The sequence below is a fragment of the Prosopis cineraria genome, unplaced genomic scaffold (assembly GCF_029017545.1).
Source record: "Prosopis cineraria cultivar Desert tree isolate PC_DT_omini unplaced genomic scaffold, ASM2901754v1 PC1687, whole genome shotgun sequence".
NCBI classification, from domain to species: Eukaryota; Viridiplantae; Streptophyta; class Magnoliopsida; order Fabales; family Fabaceae; genus Prosopis; species Prosopis cineraria.
The window spans coordinates 4,612-14,794 of record NW_026557012.1 but is presented as its reverse complement, the minus strand read 5'-3'; the positions used below and the strand labels follow the sequence as shown (position 1 = coordinate 14,794).

Genomic DNA, 10,183 nt, shown 5'->3' with positions numbered 1-10,183 from the left:
TATATAAGCATCAAATATTTTAAAATCTATAGTAGTGACCTAGAATTTGTTTCGTTTCCAATGAAGCAGTGGAGTCTCATATCATGAATTCTTTTTAACAGGACTTCCGAATCGATTAGGTTTACAAATTTGCATGGAAATGGAATAGTAGGAAGGATCAGAACCAGATACCCGTGACTTGTACATCATTTGCCAGCTCGGTTGTGCCGAGAATAAACTACCTTCTCTTGACTCGGTCGGTCGGTCCGTCCGTCCGTCCGTCCTCTGCCTAATTCAATCAGTATCCTATTCCGTAATCAACGCATTGCTATCCACTGGGTTTAAATAGAGTAACTAGAAAGCTGATGCCAGTTTAAGACCATAGTAAGCCCCTCTAAGCCCATTGCTCGGATTTTTGGGCTCAAGAAAGCCCATTTGAGGCCCAATTCCATGTCAAGGAAGCACTTCGTCATCCGATCCACTCGACCCAAAAACAATCACGTCCACAGTGTCGTCCGACGTACGCGTCCCTCGTTTCTTCCCCTTTCGGCCAATGCACTAGATTCACTACACTGTTCCTTTAAAAATCATTTGAGTCCCAGGTATCAAAGCATCAAACAGCCTAAGAAGTAAATTTTATTATAATATAATTTTGTTATATAGGTTTTATACATGGCAAATTATTAGCCAACGTAATGGTGCGGATAGAGGGGGAAAAAGGAGCTTTATTGAAAACATCATGGTCATGCATGTTTGAGAAGTGGGCTCATACATTTAGCTCTTCCCTTCAGCACAGATGATATAATTAGATATAGCATACTTATTATGCGAGGTACATTAATGGTTTGAATGCAGATAAAGAAGAAATAGATTCAATGGCGTTGCCCAGGGCCCACGATGCATCCAAGTAGGAACCTTCATATTCTATCTGGTTCACGACCGTCACCACTTCCCATGGATCCAGACCTGCCAAGCCAACCGTAGAAAACATGTCATCGTTAACTAATCATTTTCTAGATACAAATTAAACAAAAATCAATAGTATGAACTCGCTGAAGCGTACCAAATCCATCGACCAGCAAGGTGTACTGGTATACAAGATCCATGCACGTATATGCCAGCACGTCCTCGTCTATCAGTGGGAAAGTAGTATTGGCCTCGTCGTATGTTGTCTTGCAAGCAAGCTCTGCTGTTATCTTGTAATCTATTAGACGAACCTCGCTGCTCGTTTTGTTCGGGTCTGCAAAACCTGCCTACACACACACACATTCAGATTTATTAGTATTAATGATAAACCCCGGGGGTTGGGGGTGGGGGGAGGAGATAATTGCGAATGAATGAAGCAAGGTGAAAATGGTGTGGCATCAAACAATAATACCTGAACGGCGAGGTAATAGAAGGAAGTGGCGAGGTAAAGCTGTTTCTGGCCTGGTCCGCCTCCACCGTTCCAAACGCCCCCAAATGTGCAGTTCTTGTGTGCACACGTGGTGTTAAAGTCGAAAAGCTTCAGAACTGTGTTCCTGCATTCACTGAAGCTTGACCCGTTCGCCGGCGCCGACGCTCTGTACTCAACATCTTCGTATTCGTAGGTCCCTTAATTCCCATTTCAGATAACCGCCAAATTCAATCAGAGTCCATCAGTTGCTGCATCTGCTTTCTTCATCAGACATATATGGCGTAATTACTTACCATTGAAGCCGGTTAAAATACAAGGGTTGTCAGAATCACCGGTCAGATTTAAGATCTCTGCACGGGATGCTTCTTTACCGAAGTTCAAGTAACTGGTGGATGAAATACGCAGAACAGTGCAAACTAAAGCTCAGTTAATCGGAAGAGTACTGTTGCTAATCAATCATGAATCAATAATTACAGAAGTAGTCAGTTCATAATAATCCGGCGACTCTGGGGCGGAGAGACCTGTGAACGTAGATGTGATACAAGGATCCGCCGAGGTAAATCTTAGTGACGTAAGCGTCTCCATTAGGGGCATTAGAGGGAGCATTGGCAGCCACATCCTCTGAGATGGCATAAGCCATCTGAACCGATCCTCCTCCCAGATCTGCCACTCCTATCGTGTTTGGATACTCTTCGCCCAGCTTATTCAGCAGATAGTTCACCGTCACCTGTTCAAATTATGATCCTTTCCCAATTCATATTTTTAACATATAATTCAAACGAAAGTGTTCTTATTTGTAAAAATGCTCTGTTCAACCGGAGTCCACATTGAGATGTTTACCTCAGCTAGGTACGCGTGTGTGTGTGTGTGTATCTGGATGATTTCCAGGTTTGTAAAGAATTAAGGCCACTTTACTTTACCCATAGATAATATCCTTCTTGGTTTCCACTGAGAATGGCTATCGCGTCATCTGACTCCACCTCGAATGAGGTATTGCTCTTCACGACATCCCTCACCTTGGGAAACATATGACAAGGGGAAATTCAATTAAAGGCAATTAATTATTATTAAATAAAAATGTTGAAAGCGTGAACGGATATGTCGTTGAAGCTGCGCCTGAATATTTTAGCATAAACGACAAAACGTTGTAGTCACGCCTCCAATCATGCATCCATGTAATTATTTCATTCGGCATTCATTCTTGATTAATGATTTCTATGAGGTGCCCCATGTAATTGTTGTACTGTCCACCACTTAAAAGCCCAGTTGTTTCCTGCCTACAAACGACGTTTGAAATCGTTGGCCCATATTAAAAAATTTATGCATATGATAATGATATGCTCATTTGCATAAATTTTTTAAGTACTCCCTCCAATCCTAATGACCCATAAAAATCAAGTAGTAAGGATAAATTTTTTTATTCAAAATAAATATTAGTACTCTTTTTTTAGGAAAAGAAATATAATTTTAAATGTTTTTTAAACAACATTAGAGGTGAAAAATTGTTAAAATTGGTTAATAAAGCACAAGAAATAAAACATAAAATTATAATGACGCGTCAAATAAAACTATTTCAATATGAATAAAAATTGTATAGGTATTAACATTATGCTTTTTTATCTTAATTAAGTTAAACATACATTTTTTGGGCTTGTTTAACCTATTCAAAATCACCACCGTAATGAAAAGAAAATTTCAGCTTATTTTGATAAATTATTTAAATTTTTTTAAAAAATAATCACTTTTGTCACGAGTCAATTGAAGCGCTAAACAACGGATTTGATCTCCTTTTTTTGGCTAACAACACTGGATTTAATCTTAAACAAGCATTGCGGCGAGTTCAATGAAGGATAGGCAGCTCGGAGAGAGAGCTGAGAGGGAGGAGTGAGAGTTACGTACGGCTTGCAAGATGAGTCCAGAAGTATTGGTGTCTAAAGATCTCAAACCCGCAGTGGCCTGCACGAGCAAAGCAGATATATGGAATAACAGTGTGTCTGTGCGGTTAATTTCCTCAGGAATGAAGAAAGAAGCAAAAGAAAGAGAAGAAGAAGGTAACCCCGAGGCGGAGGGGGGTGACGGAGCGAGACTCCTCCGGAATCACACTCTCCGCTTTCGTCAGCAGCGGCATCACCGATTCTGCCGCCTCCTCCGGATTGCTCGAGTACGAACTCAGCCCCGGCGTCACCTGTGGCATTTGTTCATTTACTTACAATTAATTAATTGATTAGCCCCCATCATCACCATTCCCATGACCATGAAGATGAATTGAAAGTGGTTAACCTTGTAGTAGTACTCAAAATCGTCGCCGATGTAAAGCAGATTTAAGCTCTGGTTGAAGTGGAAGACGTGAAGGCGGGTGCCGGTGCTGCCGCTGTCAAGTATCACAGCGTAGGAGGAGTTGCTAGACGAGGTATTGCTCGTGGATTTGGGATGCAGAGCCCCCAGTTTCCGGTGTGTGAACTCATCGCCGTCGCACCACGCCGCCGTCCCCACCGCCACCACGCACCATATCCACACCCCCACTCGCCACTCCATGCTTGCTTCTCCCACTCCTTCCTCGCCTTTCCACCCCCCTTCCATTTATAACCTCCATGCCTCCAACTTGTTTGTCTCGAGGCCTCCACGCCGTAAATTTAAACTGTTTACATTTTAATTATATAAATTAATCTTTCAAAGCACTCGTCAGTTGCTCTTCTATATGATTTTTTTTTAACATAAAGTGAAAATAGAGAAAAGGATGGAAAAGTTGAACCGGCAGTTCTCTTACACAAATAAGCACACAGCAAATGGCAGTTTATTGAGTGATGGATACAAATGAATTCGCTCCAAAGTAAAAAAGGTCATTGTTGCAGTACAACGTATATTATGATGAATTTTAGGCAGTAGCCATCTATCGCTGCCACTAATTTCTCCAAATGAAGCTTCAATTGGTTGAGAATTTATTGATTGAAACCAGCCATCTCATGCTACTGCATGATTTGCTTTTTTTCATTGCGCTGCATATATAGGTATTCTTTTACAGAAAATAATTATGTTTGAATTATTGTCAAACACTAAATGTAGGTCTTTTTTTTTTTGGCGAGTATTTAAATATTGACCCATCATGTGGTGAAAAACAATCACTTTCGCTTAACTCAACTCGTTATCACTTATTAATCCTTTGTATATAGTTTCATTTTCTCCGGTGCAACGCAAATGCCTCTTCTTGTTGCATCTTATCAATTGGTTCTTGCTTCTTGTTTGGGTTAAAAAAAAATCTTAAAACTTGTGATGCATATGATGCGAATAGAGCTACCTCATCGTGAATTCAGAGAGACTGCGACCATAGAAAATAAAATAATTAAGAGTTAGGACCACTTGTAGGTTGCAGCTTCATACGTGTGATGTTTCAGGCTCAGGGACCTGAGGGACCGTTTCTTGAATGGCATGGCATTGCCATTGTCCAGTCTGTTAATTGGCTAAGTGACAAACAACAGACAACATGTGGGAAACATTGCCTTATTGTCCGCCTGCGTAATTTCTTTATCAAGCCACGCATATACTCCCTCCGGTCTCATTTATAAGTCTAATTTTAGAAGGTGTATTTGGTCCTATTTATAAGTCATGGTGCGTCTTTTTAGGTAATATTTGAAAAGTATTTCCAAAATTACCCTTCATGAAAGAGAAAAAGTAACAGGACATTACTTTTTAGATTTGTTATATAGGAGCATGTTTGGAATTTTACTTACTTTTATCCCTTATACTTTTATTGTATTGATATTGATGAGATTGATAAAAATAATTTATAAATAAGATCAGTGAGTATTTAAAACAATTCCTGAGATCGTAGGAATCTTTCTAACATATCAAAATAATAAAAATAAATTTGTGAGCAGCCCATTGAGACACGTGAAAAAACATACAGAATAAAGATGTGACACCAGGCTTCGGCGAAAAGCTGCTGTCCTTATCGATAGCATAATATCTGGTAAATTTTATATTGCCAAAGTTTACGCTTGAGGTTTACAATGAAGGGAGAATGCCTGTTAAGTCTAAGGGATTGGATTAAAAATAGTTAAGTTTGTGACAAATTTTTTTAAAATTAAATTGAAAATATTGATTCACATTATTATAAATTTAAAAATTTAAATTGTAAATAAGTGTTAAATGTAACTCTTTAATTGTAATAGAAATTTTTATTTATAATTATTTAAATTAATATTTATAATTTATTTTGTAAGAAAATTTGTACTGTCATTGATTCATTTATTTACAATCTAACTGTCGTTCTCCCGAAAATCGATGTGGTTTTGTAAGAGTTCATAAATCGAGAGCTAATACTTATTTTATTTTAAATTGTATTTTTTTGATGAGATGTATAATTTTTAAAATCAAAATAATCTTTTGCAATAGTTCTCTCATTAAAATATTTATTATTTGAAAACAAAATTAGTTATTAAAAAGTTACTATTTAAAATTTTTAATCTTTATAAAGATTAAGAGGGTTTATTAATTTAAAATATTAGTCTTAAATATTAATAAAATTTAATTTTTAAAATTTTATTTTTTAAAATACAAGGACTAATATTTGAAATGATTAAAACTATAATAATTGAATTAAAAAATTAAAATTTTGGGATCAAGTTACAACGCATCAAAATTATAAAGATTGAGTTATAATGAGTCAAAATTTAAGGATTGAAATATAATTAATCAAACCAAAATTATAGGCATCAAATAGTTAATTTTTTTCAAATTTTATTTATGTGAGAAGGATGAAATTGAATTCTTAAGGGGTATGATGAAAGTGAATTTCATGGTTTTTGATAGAATTGAGTTTCTGCATGTCAAACAAGCAAATTTTAGAGTTTCACTTCCATTTCTCGTGTCCCAGTTCCAACATTCCAAACCAGGCATCAAGGATTAAAAGTTATGATACATCTAATTATTTTTTTTCAAGACGAAAAAGAGCATTCAATTTTTCAAGATAAGAAATGTTTCCTTGCATACATATTTTTGCTAACAAATTAAAGGCCATGCCTTTAATGCCTCTTATTCTACCTCATACGGCTAATATAGATGGAAACACCTTACTATCAGCTGCTTGTGGGTGAGAAATGGTGAATTAAACAAAGTACAAGAGGCGTTCAAATTTGGGTAAAGATGAGACGGCTTCAATGGCAGTGCCGAGGGGCCAAGTCGCTTCAACAAGATAATCCTTATACTCGAGTTTCTTCACCACTGTCACTTCTTGCCATGGATCTAGCCCTGTCGCCACACAATAATTATTAATAATAATATAATATAACATTGCAGCTCTCAGCACCCAGTCATTTTAATTAATAATATTTAATTATGAAACCTACCGAACCCATCAACCAGCAAGGTATACTGGTATACAAGATCCATACACACGTATTGAAGCACATTTTCCTGGATCAATGGGAAGAAGGAATTGGCTTCCTCTAGTGTTGTCTTGCAAGCGAGCTCTGCTGCGATCTTGAAATCCACGATTCGAACCTTGCCGCTGGGCTTCTTTATATCAGCAATCCCAGCCTATGAAAGAATTGCATAATAGAATATATATAGATCCATGTGCGAATAGAATAAAATGTTATTATTATTTTGTTGAAGATTACTATACGTGTGTGTATCTATCGAGTACCTCAGTAGCTAAGTAATAGAAAGAAGTGGCAAGGTAGAGATTTTGCTGGCCGGGTCCACCTCCACCGTTCCAGATGCCACCAAACGTGCAGTTCTTCTGGGGACATGTGGCGTTCACATTGAGGGCCTTCAGAACCGTGTCTCTGCATTCACTGAAGCTCGACCCGCTGGGCATGGCGGACGCCTTGTATTCCACATCTCCGTATACATAAGACCCTTCCCAATTTCAAATATATATAAGTACAACAAAATTTAGAGGTTTCTTCATACCCCAAGGACAGATCTGTATGTATGATGATGATTATTATTATTATAAATTATAATAATATAAGGGGGGGGTTTGGTCGTAATTACTGTATAATTACCATTAAAGCCAGCTAAAATACAAGGGTTGTCAGAATCACGGGTAATATTCAAGATCTTTGCACGAGACGCTTCTTTACCATAGTGCAAGTAACTGAAAGCAACACGTTCAAATTAGGGTATCAAAACATCAAAATAATTAAAAAGTAGTGCATGTGCATCATCTGAGGTTAGATCTGTTATATGGGAAAGAGAAATCAACAAGACATATACCTGTGAACGTAGACGAAGTACTTGGTTCCCTTGAGATACATCTTTGTTATGTATGGGTCCTCTGCTTCTGGAGCGTTGGGAGCCTTTGCAGCAGTTTCCTCTGAGACGGTGTACGCCATTTGAACCGATCCACCTCCCAGATCCACCACCCCCACCGTCTCCCAATATTCTTTTGCTAAGTTGCTCAATAGATAGTTTATTGCCACCTATGTATAATATTATTCCACACACCTTTTATTTTTTAGTTGCATGTGTGTCTCTGTGTGTGTCTTCAGATACTTTTTCCTTTTCACACCACCACTTTCTTGTGGAGTATAAACACGCATGTAATACTGTTGACTGTGTGACGCCGGCACGCTTCAGCACCATTTTTCATGACTTATTACTGTATATATGTGCTTATTTAATCCTATAATTTTTCGTTTTTTGGCCATCTTATATAATCCCATAATTAAAAGCGGACACGCATAATATTTATTGCCTAGTGACCAAAATTTGAGGCGTATGATGTTACGAGTTGATGAGTTGAATTTAATTTTATACGTATTCATGAACAGATCGTTGTTTTGAACTTAATGTAGGTTTCGTGAATCATACCCATAGATAAGAGCCTTCTTGGGTTCCATCAATAACAGCAACTGCCTCGAGTTTTAAAGTGCTTCTTTCCTTGAACATATCCCTCACCTATTAATAGATATTTAAATATGAATTAAAGAGATCTGGAAAATGTTATAAGAAGAGAGACTGATATATATGGAGAAACTAAGTCAATATATATAATATTGCTCATCACCGCTTGCAGGATCAGTTCAGAAGCATTTCCTTCCAAAAGTCTCAACCCTGCGGTTGCCTGCATTTGCACATAAATATTCATCAGTTAATCCATATCAGAAACTGCCGTGCAAAATGAAAATATATTTATATACTTTTATTTTATTCCAACTCGTGAGAGAAATGATGAGAAATAGTGAGGATGTATACCCCAAGTCTGAGGGGAGTCTTGTGGCGCACCCTTTTGGGAACAACGCCTTCAGCTTCCCCTAAAAGGGGAATCAGAGATTCAGCGGCTTTTTCTGGATTCTTGGCATATGCACTCAAACCCGGTTTAACCTGCAGCCGAGAATGAAAAACACATTATATGATAGAGAAGCAACTAATATAGCAGACGCAGGTAATTAAAATATTAGAGAAAAAAATATACGATATGATGGGACATATAGGAGAGACCTTGTCGAGAAACTCAAGATCTTGGCCAATGGGAATGAGGTCTAAGGTCCGGTTGAAGTGGAAGACATGGAGACGGCTGCCGGTACTTCCGGCATCAAAGATGACAGCGTAAGAGGTTGATGTTGATTTCAGTGTCTTACGATGCAGTTGCGACTGGGACGAGGAACAAGGGACTAGGCATATTATTATTACCAGCAACACACCCAACACTTGGGACTCCGTGCCCATACCTCACTCCTTCTCTCTGTTATTAGCTTCTTCAGCTTCACTTGGACCACATCAAGCCCATCCTCATCGCCTCCTTTACATAGTGATCATGATCACATGCTTATTCTTCACTCGTAAATTGTTATTATATCCTTTTAAAGCAGAACGCACTTCGTGCTTTTGGGAATTTAATAACTAATTATTTACCATCTTTATCTATCTTTATTATCATCTTGCTTTCTTCCATATTAAGCTATACATGGCATTAATTACACGCATAAAAAAGTCTTTGATTTTTTTTTTAAATTTAGATTACTTTCAAAGACCTAGAGTTTTTTTGGATCATAGCAATTAACTTAAATATACAAAAATAGTCAGGTTCTGTAACATATAGAAATATAAACAATGATAAATATCAGATGAGCGAATCACATCATACCATATTTCTTGAATGGTTGTAATAACCTAACACTGAAAGCATAATTGTTATTATTATTAATTAAAGTTGATGTGACTAGTAGAAATTATTGCCATTTAAATAAATTGTTGGGTATTTGAATTTCAAGCAATTAAGCTGAGAAATGTATGTCTTCTCTTTTTTGGGTGAGAATAGGATGTTAAACGTGTGATGCATATGATGCGATGAGAGATCTTGTCGAGAAATATATACATAGATTGCCAACCATAAAAAATAAAATAATTAGGAGTCGCCGTTGTTTCATATGTGATTTTTAAAAGGGCAACATCGTATGGCCTGGCTTCAACTCACCTAATACCTGTGGGACCATTTATTGAATGGTGTTGTCTTTTTGTTTTTTGTTGATAAGGTACATTCCAACAACATGAGTAAAACACTGAATTAATATAAGTAGCTTTCACCTTTTTCCCCTTCCCAAGTTCCCTTGATACAAGAAAGAAAGTGATAATAGCTTAAAACATTAATATTGGGAGAGTATGAGGAGTGACAAGAGATGGACCTAATTTGCATCTGTTGAGATTATGACTCAAATTTTATAATCTTTTATGATTATTTTTTATATATTATCTTAGTGTAAATCTATCATATCTCTATTTGATATTTTAGAATATATTTATTATTATTCAAGATAATATTTTTAGCTGATAAGAAGCGCTCTCTCTCTCTCTATATCTTAT

The 10,183-nt window shown here is 37.0% G+C and overlaps 2 protein-coding genes across 2 annotated transcripts; both read right to left on the bottom strand.

Annotated features, from left to right (window-relative positions):
• Positions 1-684: 684 nt before the first annotated feature.
• Positions 685-3,981, bottom strand: LOC129300638 (nucleoside-triphosphatase-like). The gene is made up of 9 exons (XM_054939207.1): positions 3,656-3,981; positions 3,432-3,560; positions 3,275-3,331; positions 2,296-2,391; positions 1,897-2,102; positions 1,669-1,760; positions 1,358-1,572; positions 1,043-1,232; positions 685-945 (listed from the first exon to the last, which is right to left on the bottom strand). Exons 1-9 carry the CDS (start codon positions 3,953-3,955, stop codon positions 803-805), a joined length of 1,428 nt encoding a protein of 475 aa, XP_054795182.1. The 5' UTR covers positions 3,956-3,981; the 3' UTR covers positions 685-802.
• A 2,351-nt stretch (positions 3,982-6,332) lies between these two features.
• LOC129300639 (nucleoside-triphosphatase-like) lies at positions 6,333-9,144 on the bottom strand. Its single transcript, XM_054939208.1, has 9 exons — positions 8,822-9,144; positions 8,576-8,704; positions 8,388-8,444; positions 8,192-8,278; positions 7,595-7,800; positions 7,384-7,475; positions 7,020-7,234; positions 6,721-6,910; positions 6,333-6,622 (listed from the first exon to the last, which is right to left on the bottom strand). Exons 1-9 carry the CDS (start codon positions 9,047-9,049, stop codon positions 6,480-6,482), a joined length of 1,347 nt encoding a protein of 448 aa, XP_054795183.1. The 5' UTR covers positions 9,050-9,144; the 3' UTR covers positions 6,333-6,479.
• Between the last annotated feature and the right edge of the window lie 1,039 nt (positions 9,145-10,183).

Coding starts and splice junctions, on each gene's coding strand:
- LOC129300639 (XM_054939208.1), bottom strand. CDS start 9,049: ATGGGCACGGAGTCCCAAGTGTTGGGTGTGTTGCTGGTAATAATAATA. Junction 7,476..7,594: donor TACTTCGTCTACGTTCACAG/GTATATGTCTTG, acceptor TGTTGCTTTCAG/TTACTTGCACTATGGTAAAG. Junction 6,623..6,720: donor CTTGCTGGTTGATGGGTTCG/GTAGGTTTCATA, acceptor GTGTGGCGACAG/GGCTAGATCCATGGCAAGAA.
- LOC129300638 (XM_054939207.1), bottom strand. CDS start 3,955: ATGGAAGGGGGGTGGAAAGGCGAGGAAGGAGTGGGAGAAGCAAGCATG. Junction 3,561..3,655: donor ATTTTGAGTACTACTACAAG/GTTAACCACTTT, acceptor CAAATGCCACAG/GTGACGCCGGGGCTGAGTTC. Junction 2,103..2,295: donor AAGAAGGATATTATCTATGG/GTAAAGTAAAGT, acceptor TAATTTGAACAG/GTGACGGTGAACTATCTGCT.